The 18,330-nt window shown below is 41.7% G+C and overlaps 1 protein-coding gene across 1 annotated transcript in view; it reads right to left on the reverse strand.

Annotated features, from left to right (window-relative positions):
• cachd1 (cache domain containing 1) overlaps positions 1-15,365 on the reverse strand; it is a 59,367-nt gene extending 44,002 nt beyond the window's left edge. Inside the window, exon 1 of the mRNA XM_068320069.1 lies at positions 14,551-15,365. Within this exon, the coding sequence (XP_068176170.1) occupies positions 14,551-14,802 (252 nt within the window). The 5' untranslated portion in view covers positions 14,803-15,365. The remainder of the gene's footprint in view (positions 1-14,550) is intronic.
• Between the last annotated feature and the right edge of the window lie 2,965 nt (positions 15,366-18,330).

Consider the following 18,330-nt stretch of genomic DNA (forward strand, 5'->3'; position numbering starts at 1 on the left):
CAAAGCTGCATACCTGAGCGTCTCCATAAACTGATACCATCTAGGGTTGAAGACGAAAACACCCCCTCCCATCCCAACCTCCACGCACACTCCCACTGATGTCAAATGTAGTTAAATTCAATGTGAGTTCGAGATCAACTGAAAGTACTGGGTTACATGGTGGTTCTTTGAGCGCCTCTACCTATATCGAGAAGTCCATGATTGATAGTTGATGTGTGGATAACACATTGATGTGTAATTTTTCTTAATAGCCGGAGACAGGGTCAATGACTTGAGATCCAGATGATGCGATGCAATCATTTAATTTGTCCAGTGTCACAACAAGACTACAAAATTGGTATAGGGACTGGAGTGAGAGAATTTAAACTGGGAAAATGGCGTCAGTCACGGTTTGCTGATCAGTTCTACATATTCTTTAAAGCTTACTTGAGGCCTTCATAAACATCATTAAATCATAGTAAGGGCATGTCAAGGTGAATATTGCTTTGAAATGAATTCTGAAGCAGCACTTCCTGTTTGTTGATTCTTACTCAAAGGACTAAATATCTTTAGGAAAGAACTGTTCCGGTGGAATGTGTGGAAAGGTGGAAACTCCTAACCTCAACCATCTCCATCTACCAGCAGCCTATGACACTAATATCTACTGGTGCACCTCGCCAAGACTAAAGATTCATTGCGACCCTTGAAGGTCTAAAGGATCAGTATGAGAACACGGAGTGAACTGAAGTTCAGTTGAAGTAAAGGGAATGCGGGAAAAGACTTGCCGACCAGTGAACTGTCCATAAATTCTAAACTTTTATATATGTTTTCTACTAAAAGAGTGCTGCGCTCCCCCAGATGACAGGATGTTTAGACAGGGCGTCCGAGCCATCTCCACAAAGTACCCAGGATTATCTTCACATTCCTTTGCTGTGGGCTCATTTATAGGGGTGTCACTTGCAGTTTACAAGCATTAGCGCATGTACAGAAGAGCTACCCTATATATAAATAAGATCCCACGAGATGACCATGATGAGGACACAAGATACTAAGATAACAAAATGTTAACAAAAAAAACTGTAAGATGGTATGCAGCGATCCGAATAATGCTCACGAGACTATATAGAAGTAGAACCACTTCAATAGGGAAATAGAACTGGATAGACTGTGTATATACTGTACCGAAGTGTATGCTTGTAATGTCAGGCAGGTGAATGTGAAGGAGCAGAAGATCAGAGATGAGGAAGAGATAAAGGAGAAAAGGGACAGAGAGGGAGAAAAAAAATGTTCCTTGGGTGGTCTCCTTCTCAGGTTTCCGAGCACGATGTGAGCTCATGTCTGGCCCCTGCTATAAGGTCTCTCTGTAGACCGGGCGCTTTGTTCTGCTTCATGTATTCTAAGGGCAGTTACATGCACTGATTAAAAGAGGCGTGGGTCACCCTGCAGAAAAACCTAAGGCTGCACAGTATACGTACTGGCCTGGGCCTTCAGGTCCAGTCCTGCTAATCATAGTTTAACACCAGTAACCATTGATTTAACCAGTTGCAACCAGTCTGGAAGGTGTGGGACAAATGCTCTACGTCAAATGGCAGATATATAATGATGTGTTTACATCTAAAATTAAACCACCTTCTATCTGTATTACCTTTTCCCACACTCTTATCGACTGTTTAAAGCACTTCTGTGTCTTTAAACAGTTGCTTTCCGAGACTCACGGATGCCGTCAACCAATAGAATGTGTGTACAGTATCACATGACTACCTACTAAAAATCCGCGATGAGGTGAAGTCGCGCGTGTTGATGCGCGGATCCGCAAGGGATTACTGTACTTTATTTTGTGCCAAAACGTCCCAGAGAGAGATTTAACATTTTACTACCATTGTCTTGGCTTACTTTTAATGTTATCCTGACTTATTCTAAGGGCAACAGGCATCTACCAGAACAGCACAGCGAAGGAAATTAAAAGCATAGTTATAATTGATTAGAATAGACTTCACTGAACAAATAACACCACGACTTGAGATGATTAACTGGATATGGGATTTGTGTTGGCCACTCAGATATAATAAGGCAACCTGGGAGCGGTAGTGAGGAAGGAAAACATCAAACCACTGGCTAAACTACCAGAACACGTCCACGTTTACGTGCAGTAGTACGGATGTGCAAGAGAAGACGCTTATCGTGTGGAGATTAGATTTCACAGTGAAATACTCACGTATGACCGGTCTACAAAGGAGCTGCTCTGAAAACAGACACACACACACACACACACACACACACACACACACACACACACACACACACACACACACACACACACACACACACACACACACACAGAATGAGATACAAGTGGATTAAAAAGGAGGACAGTTTGATTTCTGACCCTCACTTGTGGCAGGAAACCACAATTCCAAAGTACACACATAAATTATGAGGAGAAGCCTTTCACCAGTTTCTGACAGCGTTTGGCCTCAGAAAGAGCAACTATGCATTAACATGTGTTCCTTTTTTGTAGCACCATGAGGTCATTCATTGTCGTACCGTTGCATCCACGGCATTTTTCAAGATATTAGCAAAAAAAATTTTTGTTGTTTTTTAAAAATGCCAAAGTTGAGCAAAGGAAAGGAAGTCCTGCATCTCGCGATTTAAATCTGTCTATAAATCAGATCCATAAACTTTGCACGACATCTTGCAGACAAACAATCATGCCGATCATGTCACCTCCCCAAGGGGCAAAGGAACCAAGAAGGAAGTGGGAATGTAAAGAAGGAACCCAGGAATAAATGTTATTGATGCGAGTACAAAAAGGAACGACGGAAGAAAGATCCTGTAAAGTCCGGAAACGTTTATCAATTTGATGTTGATGCCTGAATCGTGATCTGAGCAAAAACTTCCAAACAGCCTGCAGTTTCAGATATGTTTGAGATAAGTGATGGGGGAGGAAGTGCATAGGGGAGCAGGGGAACTCTGGAGAGATCAAGGGAAGGGAGGAAAAAAGGCAGACTGAAAGAGAACTTTAAAAAAAACAGGAATAAGTACCTACTGCTTTTGGCTCAGGTGAGACACAGTCAGTTTTTTCCGACAAACACAAACCTAAGAACTTCACTAAAAATAGAAAATTAAAATAGCCCACATACTGTTCCCAAACCACTTCTATTGCATGCAGTTCAATGATTAAGTCTTAATTCATAAATAAGTGGAACTAAAATGTTGGGCTGGGGGTGGGGGTCATGATCTGATCATTTTGGAAGACTGCGAGATTTCTGGGGTTGTGCTAACCGGGAAACTTCATTCATTCATTCACTTTCATTCATTCATTCTTGCCAGCCCATGAGGAGCATCATTACTGATGTATTAAATGCTGATTGGGGACAGGCCAATAATGTATTTTGTAAAATATTGTACTTGAGTCCCATGAGAACTTTTTGTTGCTCAAATTTTGGGATATTTTTCGGGTGTTTTGTCACTGGTTCCATTAAGATGACGAGGAACAAAACGCAGACTGTCATTTGCCAATGACACAAACTACCCAAAGCAGATTTGCAAACAGGCACGGCGGTACGTTTTTAAAATCCTTTGAGCATATTCAAGAAAAAAAAGGGGCCTAAATGTGTAATAAATCACAATTAATTGGAGTGACAACAAAACCCAGGAATTGAATCCATACAGATCTCATGCAAATTGGGGAAATAAAATTATAGTTTGGATTCATTATTATTCAAGCCAATAAGAGGCACACAAACACACAGTGTTATTCAAAAACATGTCAAGCAGAGCTCTTAGACAGCAGGCAGGCCTATGGGGGTGTCAACTGAATATGCATCAAGTTTCTCTCCTATGCTGTCTAAACATCGGAAAACCTCTCCCATTCACATTCATGAGTCGATGGCTGCCGCGTGCCGCAGCCCAACTGTGAGCGCTTTCAAAAGAGAGATGGCAAGAGAAGCTGAGAGAGAGACGGGGCTCCCTGAGGACATCCACAAGTTTCAGGTATGTAAATGATGCTGGAGGAGCAGGAGGAGGAGGAGGAGGAGGAGGAGAGGGACTGAGTTGTTTCTGTTTTTAAACATGCACAATACATGTGACAGTTCCCCTCAAAGAAGAATCTTTTAACTGGCGTTTCTGAAAAAACAGCCAATCAAAATTGATCATCATGTATTATGTACCAAGAGCAGGTGCAGGTTTATATATTAATGATACGGACGAGTTGAATTATTGAACCTTGCTACAATTATTTCTCAAAATAATATAGTTTCACTGAATTAACTTTGTCTCTAATTACATCTGAAATCTTCTGACACACAGTCTGTATAATGGATGTTTAATGTGGATGTGTTTAATTTCAATATTCCCAGGGAGGCTGGAAAATGAGGCAAATGTTGCCTTTTAATATCTCCAGCATTAGAAATTCACTGTAGTTGCTAATTATTCAGCAACTCTATGGCTCAGGTTTAAACACATTTTTCATTCTCATAACGATTTTTTTTTAAATGTTCAATATCATAATAATTAACATGCGAAATGACATTTCTGACAGCCCATCTCATGAATTCAATTAATTGAATTTGTGAAAAATCTCACGCTTCCATGTGGCTGCTAATTTATAACAATAACCACAATTACCTGAGACAAGAATGAGTCAAAGCGCCTCTGTTGGGAATCATGTGGTAAAATTTGAGCTGCCGGCTAAAGAATTTCTACATCCAGTCTGCCGTCATACCGCCCAACTTCTGCACGCACAGATAAATGAAAAACAGCTAAACAGTGATACACAACACCAAGAATGAACACACAAACACACACAGTCAACTCAACATCAATCGCTCTATGTGAACGACTGTAAAAAACCCGAGGAAAGAAACCCTAGAAACATATTTTGAAATATGCATGAAAAAAAAAGAAAGACGAGATCAAAAAATAGCTTTTTCTTGCTAATTCACATATGGATGAAGTTTTATCAAACGTGGGTAGACGGTGTCTGTCTGCTGGGTAGATGCCAAGAGATACCAGCAGAAACTCCCCAGCTGGCTCATGGTGCCAATACCAGGGCTAGACTGCTAACTGGCGTAGCACCAGGCGTTCAAGTCTGGCAAGGAGTCTGGAAAAGTTGTGCAAAAGGGAGGAAAAAGTCTGGAAGATAGACACTTGGAATAGGAAGACACAGAATACGAGATAAAGCAAGAATTTAGACTTGCAGCCCCAAAAGCTAGCTGGGCTACTGCCAAAGAAAAACTCAAATGAAGGCCTAAAAATTGAGACAGACCCACTCAGCATTGAACCGGCTCAACTCCAGACCTTTAAGTTTGGACTGGCGCAGTAATACACAAAGGCAGGCCAACAGTAGGGTTTTACTGCCTGTGTTGTACTGCCTGTTGTCCTCCCTGTGTTGTACTGCCTTTGTTGTACTGCCTGCGTTGTACTGCCTGCTTTGTACTGCCTATTGTTCTGCCTGTTGTTTTTCCTGTTGTACTGTCTGTTGACTATGGGTCTGAGAGGACTGCAATTTCATCTGTGCTGTAATTCAAAGTGCATATATGGTGCATTTGACAAAGTTGACTTTGATTTTTCTGGTAAAGATAGACATGGCGGGGGTGACACCAATGCCGCCACCAAGAACCCAAAAGCAGCAGCAGCTTTTCTGCACCAATAAGAAAAAGTGTCTTAGAAATATTAGCAATCACCCTCTGAAGTACTGAATAAACTTAGAGCTGATTTTGCGAACGGACGCTTTCTTCATTAAAGCCAAGATAAACGAGCCTGACCATAAGATCCGACATGCGAGCGAACAAAAGCGTCCTTTCCCCGTTGAACCGTTGACGTCTGTTTGGCTTTTCTAATGCTCATCTTCCATTACTGGTGAGTCAGTCCAGATTAAATAAGCCACTCATTAGTCAAACACATAACTGAGCCCGGAGATACCGATAGCTAAATACAGCTGCTGCCGCTCGGCTCATGCGGCTTCACGCGAGCGTGTGTTTACGCCAGTGATGAGCGTGCACAGGTCGGCGCGGCGACGGCCCAAAAGTGTGACTCCGGGTGTTTACATGTGTTTGGAATACTGGAAGTGTCTGAAGCAGTATTTCCATTTTTCATCCCTGCCTCCTAATTAGTGGGCTGCATCACGCTGGGACGTTTGGAAGCAGTGAGTAGCAGTTAGCGGCTAACTCAAGAAAAAGGAAAATGGTCGATGTCTTCAAAATTGGGGAGAAAAGATTTTTTTTTATTAAATTTTTTTTATTATAAAAATTTCTATAAACCAGGTAGAGGAGCAGATCGATCATCAGGTATTGTGTATTTTGGTGTTACTTTTCTGTGTATTGAGTCTGGTCTTTGCTCTTTGCACTTTACATGTTCTTTTGTACCAATACTGCTTTATTTGCCTTCAATTGCCCCTTGGGGACAAATGAAGTTTTTTTAACTGAATTTGAATTGAATTTTCTTGTAGGACCAACAATACATGCATATTATTCAGACGTCCAGAGCTCAAAGCTCCTTCTGGCTATCATTTGGGGCCATAATGTCCACCTCAGATTTTTTAAAAATGTAACTCACACAGGACATCGAGAGTAAAAACTACGACAAGACATTAGCAAACTGGAACCTAAGCTGCGGCGGCGACACACCGGCGACCGGGTGTGTGGTCCACATCGCCGACTGCACCTCAAACAGACAGAGGTCATCATTTTTATGAATGTCCATGAGGAGAGGAGTTAGACTAACTGGGTTGACCTCAACGACCCCGTGACCCCGGAGTTCAAGAGGAGTCACGCACTTCCTCACCACCAGAGAAGAAGATGCTTCTTATAGCATTCTCCTACGAGGAGGATCTCAAAAATGTACAAAACAAACAGCAAGAACAACAGATAATTCTAAACAACGTCATAAACAGTGTTTCTCCACGATTGTGAAGTTTGGATTTACACTGAGGGCAGAGAAAGAAAGAACTGAAAGAAAACAAGCAAGAGGAGTCAGGAGGACTCTTTCCTCATTAAGAATGCAAAGCCTCTTTACGTGTGTGTGTATGTGTGTGTGTGTGTGTGTGTGTGTGTGTGTGTGTGTGTGTGTGTGTGTGTGTGTGTGTGTGTGTGTGTGTGTGTGTGTGTGTGTTGTAAAGGGCGGGGGAATGGGGGCTTTTGAAATGCATGGTGTCTGCAGAAGGGAACTGGTCCAGCTCCCCTACTTGCCCTCCCAATCAGGTATTTTTTCGCTCCCTCGCCTTCACCACAAGGCTCCGCCCCCTTCCCTTCCCCTCTTTCTTTCCTTCTTTCAGGGAGAGTTCATTTTGAGTATTGCCCATTGTGGCGAGTGAACAGACTGACTTGCTAAGGGGTGACCCGGGGGTCCCTCGGCTCACACTGTCAGGTCAGCCCCTGTTGGGGCTAACGAAGAAACACTCCATCCACCGCCGCCACCACCACAACAGAGCCTGGATCACTAATAAAGATCCCTCTCTCTTTCTCACTGGGTTGGATTTGTTATCACTTTGTTTTTGTGTGTGGAGTGCCACGCTATATAATGAAAGCATGGGGGGGGGGTGATAACAAATATGAGATAAAGAGAGAAAGAGGTTATAAAGGGAAAGCAGATAATTGTTCGAGGAGTGAGAACAAGCTGATTAAACACAGCCGGTCGAATCATTATCTTCCTTGAATGAGGAAAGAGTTGCGTACTTGGGAAAATATGGAGGACTGACGCAGAGGTTCATAGGGGTCAATAATGAAATTATTGTCAATAAGAAGAGACAATAATAGAGATAAATTGTTTTCTTTGCTTTAAAAAGCAGAACCTACCTGCTTGGAGGCAGCAGGTGGAGGTATGTACCTCAAGGTAGGATGTAAATCCACCAAAAGAAAAAGAAGATGATCAACTAGACTTCGTCATTACAGTTTAAGATAGTAAAAATCTTTAATGCAACCAACAAGTTCGTTCAGGTATTTCTGCTTCACAAATCATTTTAAAACCAAACACTGAAACATTTAGTCTACATTCTTTAGATGAGCTTAACATCGTAGTTCAGTTCAAAATACCCTACTAACAGAGAGACCCTCACAAGAAGCAAAAAGCAGACAACAACGGTTGAAGGCTATGGGGACTGTAAATCACTGCAAAGCCATGTCAGTCAAGGCCAAACAGGGAAAGGCCTTCTTCAACAGGCAGATATGGGGGATAGATAAAAAGGCAGTCAGATGAATTATCTGTCCAGACAGAGAGAAAGCACAGAGAAGGTAGAACATCATTTTTATGGTCCGTCCAAACTGCAGTATAGCAGGAGCCAAGACACGGCGTACCGGGCTGTGAGCACAAAAGCACAAAAATTAAAGGGATTTGATGGAACCCAATGAGAACTGAACAGTCTGAAATCCTTGCAGGCAGAAAAGAACACAAATGTTTTTTTCCTTCTTTCTTCCCGAATCTTTCCTCAAGCAGGCTTCAAACACAAAGCAAAGAAATGGAAGCATGCTGCTGAAGATCAAGACAGACTCCAAATGATAGACGATGTCTGTTCAAGTCTTTGCAGAGGGGATTTGGCAACTGCTTAAAATAGAGACAGCCACATGAAAAGTCTCAAGGGGAAGCTTCGTCAAATTAACTGTGACTTCCTGTCGGGGAAACGCAGACCTGGGACGATGGCTGAAGGTGAAATGACCGCAATTAACCAAACGTTTGGCGATCATCAATCCAAACTTTTGTTATGCTTTAAAAAGAGGGTTAAAGTAGAGCAGCAAGGTGTATTTAAAGTATATAATTGTGATGTTCCAGGCATCGCTCATACTCAAGACTATCAATAATGCCACAAAGTTATGGACTACCATAGGACCCAACGAAAAGACCCAATGGCATAGCCAGAACCAGCTAGCAGAACGTATGTCAGTGTGAACATAGCAGACTCCATTAAAACACCGGTATTGTTATTTATTATTTATTAGCACAGGCAAACCTTCCAGACCTGGCATTTTTCTTGAAGGCGGATTTTGTCTTATTGGACAAAATCGTCAATATAGGTTACCGCAAAACACAGTCTTCACAGATAACCAGGATCTTACTGACCCATCCAATGACCACCCCTTCCACCTTGTATGAATTCAAATATTTAAGATTGACAGTTAAATGTGTTTTTCTTCAATCAGGAAAAGACAGTTTCCATCTGACAGCAGCACTTAAATCCCAGTTCTGGCCAACGATGTGTCTGACATGTGTTCACTTTGCAGACACTGCGGTTTGGAGACGTTGGATACGAGGGATGCCCGAGCCGGTCGGCGCTAGGACTCGGGCCAAAACACACAAGCAGGTCCACATTTAATAAAACACATCCCTCGGCTCTCTGCTGGCCTGCGACGGGACGATGAAGGTAAACGTCAATGTTACAATGTTGTTTTAACTTTTTTTTGGTTGACGATGCTAGTCATTTTGAAAGCTGAAACCGAAGCCGTGATTTTCATAAAAAAATGACACAGGAGACACAATTACGAATTCTATTCCAAAAAAATAAGTATAAAAAGTAAAGAAAAGTTTAGTTTGGAAACAAGGTCATTCACAACAACTTATCAAACCAGTGATGTTCATTTCCAATTCAGCCTGGATAGAGATAAGAAAATAAAAAGACATAATATAAAAGCGCACGCACAAACAGAATACCACAAGTGGGAGTTATAAATATTTATGCATATCAGCAACTTGGGAACAAGGATCCAATAACTGTGTGTGAAAGTGAGTATGGGAAAAAAAAAACCTCTGCAATAACAATTTGAAAAAAAAAAAATCCAATAGTTCAAATGGGGAAAAGAACAGATGCTCAGATTTTTCAGCACAACCTTGAATGGCTCATAAGCTGCAGAAGAACATCACAATTTATGGTTGGATTGAAAAAGAGAAACTGGACCGCCGCAGTGTTAGTACCGTCTAACACAGTGAACCAGGTTCACCTGAACGTCTCACGAAAACAAAAAGGCTCATAGTTATCATTGTAATTGATATTTCCAGCCAAATTTTGTCGAAAATGCTGGAAAAAACAATTCTTCACCTAATTTTCAGCAAAGTACACATAGAGAAAGTTGGATAGGAGATCAGCATTTGATGTAAGATTAACTTTTGTCTAAGTTTTCTTTTTTTTTATTGGCTTTTTTGCTACTAGATGCACAAAAACTAAATGAAAAGTTGCTAAGCAATGGTAAAAAACCCAACACTGTAACAGTTACTGCTGTTAACACTGAAGCAAAACATCCTTGTTCAACTGAACGCACCCTGGATTGTTGGATTCGCCACAGTCATAGGTTGGGACAATAGGGTCATTTGGATTAGCACTTAGCTGAGAGCTACTTCACTTTGCTATGACATATTTCATTGATGCATTAACAAACCACCAATAAATGAAAAGGAAGTCACAATTAACATGTTTACTACACATTACTGAGACTTGAACCACTAGATTAACTGATACAGTCCAGATATGCAATATTACGTCACTTCTTTATGAAAAATAAAGCGCTTCACGCGTGCCTTTATCTCCATTTTATTAACTGAAAACAATCATCTTTGATTGACAACAATGCTGGACAAGGCAGAAAAATAAAGTCTCAAAGACTGGAGCTGAAGAATGAGCCAGATGTCTTATAAAGGATCCCTGAGGCTCAAAGTAACCTTGACTGTTGGAGCTCACAGCCATGCAGGCGGTGCAGTAAGAGGCGAGAAGGCTTTGAAGCCTGACTGCAGAGAACCTTGCAGGAATTCTGATGTCCTGCTGTATATATCCTCCAACCCTCCTCCTCCTCCTCTTCGTCCTCCCCTCCCTTCATTCAATCGAAATACTGAAAACAATCTGCAGTAGTTATCTTTTTCCATAAATCTTCATTGCTTTCCAATTATCAGTACAGTGATACCTCTACTTACGAAATTTTCTACTTACGAAATTTCTCAGCAGGAAAATATTACCTCTACTTACAAAAGAAATTTCAACTTTTGTAATGTAAAAACACAACATCGGCTGATACTCGACTCTCCCACAGGTTCCTGAACGCAACATTCTCATAGCTGCTCTGCCATTGGCTATTACCTATTACATATCTTCCTGGCATCCCATAGGCTAAGAGGGATGCCACTCCACTTCTGTGTGGCGCTAGAGCGATGGTTATGTAGTGTCTTCGGCATTCGGCACTCGACCCGTGAGGTAGTCTGATAGTTTTGCGCAAATATACAGTAATAACTTTTTCACTACGTATTCGTTATGGACCCCAAGAAACTGACGGAGAAAAGAGGAAAAGAAAAGACGAAGAAAAGAGGGTTTTTTGTCCATACAAACAAAGCAAGAGATCATAGATCATAGCATGAGAAAGGGATGAGTTGGGTTGATCTCGCCAAAGAATATGGCCGTAATGCATCTACAATCGACACTTTATTAAAACAAAAGGAAGTTTAAGGAGTTTAAGGCATTGCGTGGGTGGTTGGAGAAGTTCAAAAGGAGGACTGGAATTCACTCTGTTGTTCGGCAACGTGAGACAGGAGGGCATGAACCAAAGAGGGCAAAAAACAATGAGGACAGCTGTTAAAAGGTAAATGACCATCATTTTTAATCTTTACCCTTTTCTTTGTTTTTTTTACATTATGCACAACTCTCATTTATTGTGTAATAATCTAATTGTAACATGTATTTGTTACAGGTTTTGATGTATTTTTATGCTTTATAAAACATTTATGTCAGAATTTTTGGGGGCTCGGAACGGATTAGGGCATTTGCATGGAAAATGCGTCTCTACTTACGTAATTTTCTACTTACATAATTTCTTCCGGAACCAACTAATTTCGTAAGTAGAGGTACCACTGTACATTAGTAGGGTGAAAATACTGTCTCCTATGACGTGGACTTTCATCACATGGATGAATGACCTCTCTTTAGCTTCACCATAAGAGCTTCTTTAGAGCTTCTTCCCGCCTACTTCCAGCAGGGATCGAGCCCTCGCTGCCATAACTCTTGCTGGAAACACGCACCGTAATCCTGGCTGCAGCACAACGGGAAGCAGGACCGGGCCTCAACGTGGAAAAAGGGAAAGGAGATTGAATTTCACATTTAATGTCCAAAGGCCGAGTCGAAACTGCCATGTAAAACCTCCACCGTTAAGCCACAGAAAATCTCACATGAAGTGCTTTATTAGCTTCACATATCAGAGTCTTCTTCCTCCCCCAAAAAACCACTGAGAGCAACATGGCAGTGATGTCATAAATCATTCAGAAAGATATGAAATATTTTCTTAATGCACAGAGCAACTGTTAACTTGAATTATTTATACATCGAAACATCGAAATCCTGCATGGTCCCAAAGACCAAACCTGTTTGCAATGAAACAAAGATGAAGCAGATTAAACAAAGTTGACCCGTTGACTCAGAACCATTGACAAGTGCAAGACTCAAATTACACTGAGAATAAGGGGTGGAGTGGAGACGGGTAACATTGCACTTTAAATGGAGATGCTAGGATGCTCATTTCATACCCAAACAATCAGAAACCAGCTTCTCAGAAACAGTACAGTCAGAATTGTACACAAATAAAAGGTTGACATCTCTGGAACTTGGATCAACACCAATCTAAACAAATTAATAAAGAAATACGACAGCTGGGAGAGTCACTAACCTCTTCCCTGCATGAGGAAATAAGTTCAAATACCAAAGGGAGACAGAAAAATGAGGTGATTTCTAGCTGGACCAGCAAACACCTGCTGGCTGCAGGTCAGCCCACATCTGAGCATCGGAGCAGGTGTCGTCTCAGACGGCAACGGCCGACAACTGTTACTGTTGGCCGTCTCCACGGGCAGATGCAGACTGTTTTCCCTGGATGCACATCACTTGTATTCATGGAAAAACTGCTCTGACAAACCAATGTGCTGCTTCAATCAAGCTCCCATCAGCTCGGCGCCAAGTCAGATTTTCACAGCTTGTTCAAAAAAAACCCAAAAAAAAAAAACCCCATGACAGCCTTCCCAACGATACAGGGCGCAGACGCCAAACGCGCATCCGGATAAATAATCTGCAAAGAAGACAAGGAATTAAGACTCTGTCGTGGAAGATATTTCACTTTAACCACATCTTCCCAGCTGATGGCACGCCGATACGGCGGATAGAAGATGGTCAGAAAATGACGAGTAAAAGAAGGCGACTGATATTCATTGTGTGAATAAGCAAAAAGCAGAAAAGGAGGATAGATGATAGAAAGATAGTTGGAGGGGAAGGGGGGGTAGAAGAGCTCAGGATGGGAACAGGGTACGCACTGGAGCTTGGGGAGGCACGAGCGGTGGCGAAAGGGGGGATCAGAGGAAAGCCCTCAAAGCTGACTCCCAGAGGCAGGATGAAGGCGACTCGGTGTGGAAGCTGAGAAGATGAAACGCCATTTGGGGGCAGCCACCCCCACCCTTCCTGTGAGCACCTCTGTCTCAGAAGTGCTAAACACCCCTACCCACCCCCAAAAAAACACACCCTGCAGCACCCAACCTGCACCTCCTCCCATTTGGTGACTCAGTGCAGCAGCTTTGCACAGATGGACTCAGCCCATTAGTGTTAAATCCGTGTTTCCATGTTTAATATTAATTAGAGGTGCATTAAACATTTAGGATTCTAATCTGCAGATTATTTCCTGGATTAATCCCATTTGATTATCCACAACCGGACGACAAAAACAAAAATAACACACAAAAAATGGCTTTTGTCAAAGATCTGATCAATGAACCCACAAACTCCATCACTGACAAAATCAATGATCGATCAGGGTTTCTATAGCATTTATGACTGATTTGCTCATCAGAGGTGGGGAACACGTGACCAAACAGTTTTCAGAAAGACAAAAAGGCAGGCATATTGTTCACAATCTGGCAGAATATCAAGAAACAGTTTTGTCTGCTGATAAAAATAACATCCACTGTTATTTTTATCACGAGGTTCCATTTGTGCTCCTAAAGCTGGTTTTTACATTCGGGTGGGGTGGGGGTGGGGGGGTTTGAGATGAAACCAGCGCTTTATGGTCATAATTAGGTCATAACACCCCCCTCACACACACACACACACAAACACACACATGTACACACACATAAACACAGGTCTCATGACCTTGGCACAAACCAGTTGCATCACACTGGTGTTATTTATGGGAATAAATAATTATGAGAGAAAAAACCCCTTTCCTTTCATTTGTGTTTTCTGCGCGCAAAAGCAGGTAATAAAAAAACGTGTACGAGTAATCGATCACGTGTCTATTCGATAAAATCGATAAAAGTTTTTTTTTAAAAACTAACAACATCAAACAAAACAGTGTTAATGCCCCATATAATTGCGTCTCAACCCGGGAAATCAAAGATCTGAATGCGTCCAAACGTTTCTCTGAACTAACTTTCTCTCTTTATTAACATTATCTTGTTTGCGCCAGTTTTTGCTCTTTAAATCCGGTCGAACCTGTACAGATCTGCCTCATTTTGACACATAACCACAATTAATTTAAAAAAAACAAAAACAAAAACCACACACACACACACACACACACACACACACACACACAAGCACATTTAAAAGCGCTTCTCATTCGCGTTTACCTGCATGGTGAAGACCCCCAGCTCCTGAGAGGACAGCTTCTTCATCTGATCGGCCAAAACTTGCGCTTCTTCCAGGATAGAAAACTCCGTGTCTGCCCCGCAATATCCACAAGAAAACGCGCAGCATATTAAAAGAACGCTCCACGGGAAAAAAGTCAAACAGCCCCGGTGGAAACTAAGGCGCGTATCCCGGATCGAAGCGCGACGACTCGGCGTCAAAAGCAGAGGTTGCTCCCGCGTCCGCCTCGCCATGATGGCTGTGTGCGTCTGCGAAAAGCTGTGGAGGAAACACGGAGTGTGTGCTGGCGGCGCAGAGGGAAGCCTTCAAGTGAAAACTACTTTTACAACTTTGACGCGTTGCGTACATGCGCCCTTTCTCTCCGGCGCAAGTCTCCACAGTTTCCAGCGGCGCGTACCATCGCGATCCCTTAAAATCCCTCGACACAAAAAGGTAAATCCACGCGTGGGAGCCAATATTTTTCTTATTTTCACGTTGTTCCGTCGTCACTCGGCCGTCCCCCCCCCTTTCCAACCCCTGGAAGTCTGGCAAAGTGTGTGAGAGCCGGAGATTCACCACAATGGGTAAAAAGAGGGAGGCGTGGAAACACCACCAGAGTCCCACCGGCGCCTGGATCTCCAGATCAATGGATCAGGGTTTCGTGACGCCTCCATTCACTAAGGGGGGGGGGGCAAATAGCTGTTTCTAATCGATCAGGCCGCATTAATGAAATGTAAAGCAGTTGCGTGATATATGAAGTAGGTCAGATTTACGCATGAGGAAATCAGTGGGACCCAGGAGCGTTGCTAGACGTATGTTTAAGCGGGACACCGCCCCCCCCCCCCGCACACACACACACACACACACACGCTTGAATCATTTTCATTTTTTAAATTTTTTAAAAAAAATTAAATCTCCTTTTTATGAGAATTCCCCCCTTCAAGGCATCAACCCGCTTTAAAAAATACTTCTATATTTACCTTCTGGGGTTTTTTTTGTTTTTTTTACTGTTAATTCTCATTGAAGTGTATTTAACACATGTAAAGTGGATTTTAAGAATAAATGTTCCAGTCAAAGTCAAAATATTCTTTTGTGTTATTTGTTGTCCTTCTATCTCATTGTGTGTGTGTGTGTGTGTGTGTGTGTGTGTGTGTGTGTGTGTGTGTGTGTGTGTGTGTGTGTGTGTGTGTGTGTGTGTGTGTGTGTGTGTGTGTGTGTGTGTGTGTGTGTAAGGGGGTGGGGTTCTATACAGGTCAATTAAATTATAGAGAAAACACATTAATCGAAGTGTGGCTCACACAATCACATTAAACCAATACATGTTACAGATATTAAACAATCAAACACCGATATGATAAAATCTGACCAATTCAATGATTTATTCTCAAGCTTAACAAAATGTGTTTGGAAAGTAAATCGGGATATTTGGGCGAAGTTGAATGAAAACAAGCCGGCACAGGCTGCAGGAATCCACTTCTCGTTTTTGCTGCAGCTTAATGTTTTACTTTGGTCTGCTGAGACACAGATCAGAGGCTTGTTGTGTTTGAGCAATTCACAATTTGATTGCTGTCTACACCATAAAAAGATACAATTAAAAAAAACACAAAATCATACGGCTCATTTGTTCTGGTTTCTCACAGCCAAAGCTGTGAGGGATTTGATGAAGGATCTGCCCTCTGATCAGTGTCACTATTTTATTGGATTACACACTACAACCTGTTGACACGGATTATTCAAAGTGAGGCTGGTTCACATTTATTCCAGCCTTGTAGTGTCTGTACATGAAGGCAGCAGATGCCTGATTCTCTGTACACATTCAGTGATGCTGAGAATCCGACAGATTAAATGAAGTTAGAAAACTGCAGGTTTCAGTAAAGAGAGGAGATCAATTCTGAACAGCGTTTGCCTCACTGTCTAGAAGAATAAACCCATGTGTGATAGAATCAATGAACTGTTTCTTCTAAAAACTCAATCCCACAGTTCACTGCAGTACTTTCTTTTTTGTTTTGTTTGGGGTTTTTGAAAATCCATGAATCAATTTTAGAGCTATCCTGTGGAGACGGACATGTGTCATAGGATGAAAACATACCTTCCAATTAGCCCTGACCCAGGTTGGGTGACAATCACACAAAAATTAAGAATAACTGTGAATTTGCATGAAGCACTGAGACAACCACACTAATGTTCACACCTTTAACGGTCTGAGCAAGCTTAAGGATAAAATTCAGACCCTGAAGTAACCTATTATCTCCTATATGGTGACACTTTTTCATTTCTCCATCGTGTGTCATCTGCTATAGACTTGACACGCTGCACATAAAAATTACATTTTTATGTCTGAGTCAGTCAGCCGTGTTTAGTCACAGCCTTGATCACAGTAGGTACCGAGCAGCTTCCAGCATTGAAGCAAAAATATCCTCAAAGTCTTTGAAACTTTACATTTTTGGTTTGCATCTTTCAGAGTCGAGTTATTAATCCCTTTTTCTTGTCTTTTTTTACCAAACTTATTATTTGGTCATGATTATTGTCTGAAGGTTTGGGAGTCAGGGATTTGACTCAGATGGCCTTGCTTGTAAAATCCAAATGTGATTGATGCCGTGGGCCAGCAGGGATCTGCAGCAGGAAAGGAGTTGTGACTGCAGACTCCGCTGCTCCTCTGAATGGATCGTCTGTCTGTGTCTTTGGCTGCAGAAACCATCAGATGTTTGCATGGCTGTCAGATTCTTTTCAGACACTTACAAACACAAGGATGTTTGTTGAGAGGTTAGATGTAGCGTGTGTGCAGCACATACATTATCAGAAAAATCCTTGTTTTCAATGGCTCGTGTCGTCTCGCCCATTAACTTTCAATTGAATGGGCGAAATTGTAGCTTAAATGCAAGCCATGCTTTGTTTTGAAGGGCAAATATCAACTGTTTTTGAAGGCAATTCATTTCCTGAATTAGTTGGAATATTTGCAGAAGAGAAAATATATTTTTTTTAAAATTCCAGTGCAAACATGATGAATGAAAGGTATAAATTAACATAATTTGAAGCAGACTAAAATAACTTGGAGTAAATTTAAATACCACCACATTTTAAAAAATTTTATGGTCATTTTCTCTCCTCAGCCACAGACGCTGAGCCAACCTCATCAAAGCTCTGACAGAAGTGTTTGTCCATTTGGAGGGTTTTTATTAAACCTGTTCAACTCTCTGAGCTCCACACCTGTTATTTACATGTCTGCATGTGTAAGTGTGTGTGTTTGTGTGTAGTGCATGTGTATTGTGTTCTCAGTATTGATCCACAGATGTTTGGAATAAAAAGGTCAGAGACAGGGAAAGACTCGACATGTGACCTTTTGCATCCCTTTGCTTTAAGATGAGGGTATGTGGGTTTGAGGACATAAAGTCTGTGACTTGATTAAAATGTAGGTCTCAAGACCTAGTGGAATTATATTGTAGTGGCAGAAAATATACCCATTCTAGCACCAGAAAGTACCCGCAAAGTTTTGGTGATGATGTAAGAAAAAAAACAGGCAGAAATCCAGCTGTGGCTGTGGTTTGTAGTTTGTTAGTGTATATAATATATAACATACAGTAATAAAACAGGCTGGAATAATTATCTATATTTCTATGAACACAGTGCAGTAGTGTTTCTATGTACTCAGTTATTGTTGAGCAAAGGTGAATGCTGGAGCTGGACATCACCGTCAAACAGGAAGCACAGGCCTGGATTTATCCAAATTTAAAGAAAAATGAATAGGAAATGAAATCCATGTGGTGCAAAATGATGTCACCCTT

The sequence above is a fragment of the Antennarius striatus genome, chromosome 7 (assembly GCF_040054535.1).
Source record: "Antennarius striatus isolate MH-2024 chromosome 7, ASM4005453v1, whole genome shotgun sequence".
Lineage (NCBI taxonomy): Eukaryota > Metazoa > Chordata > Actinopteri > Lophiiformes > Antennariidae > Antennarius > Antennarius striatus.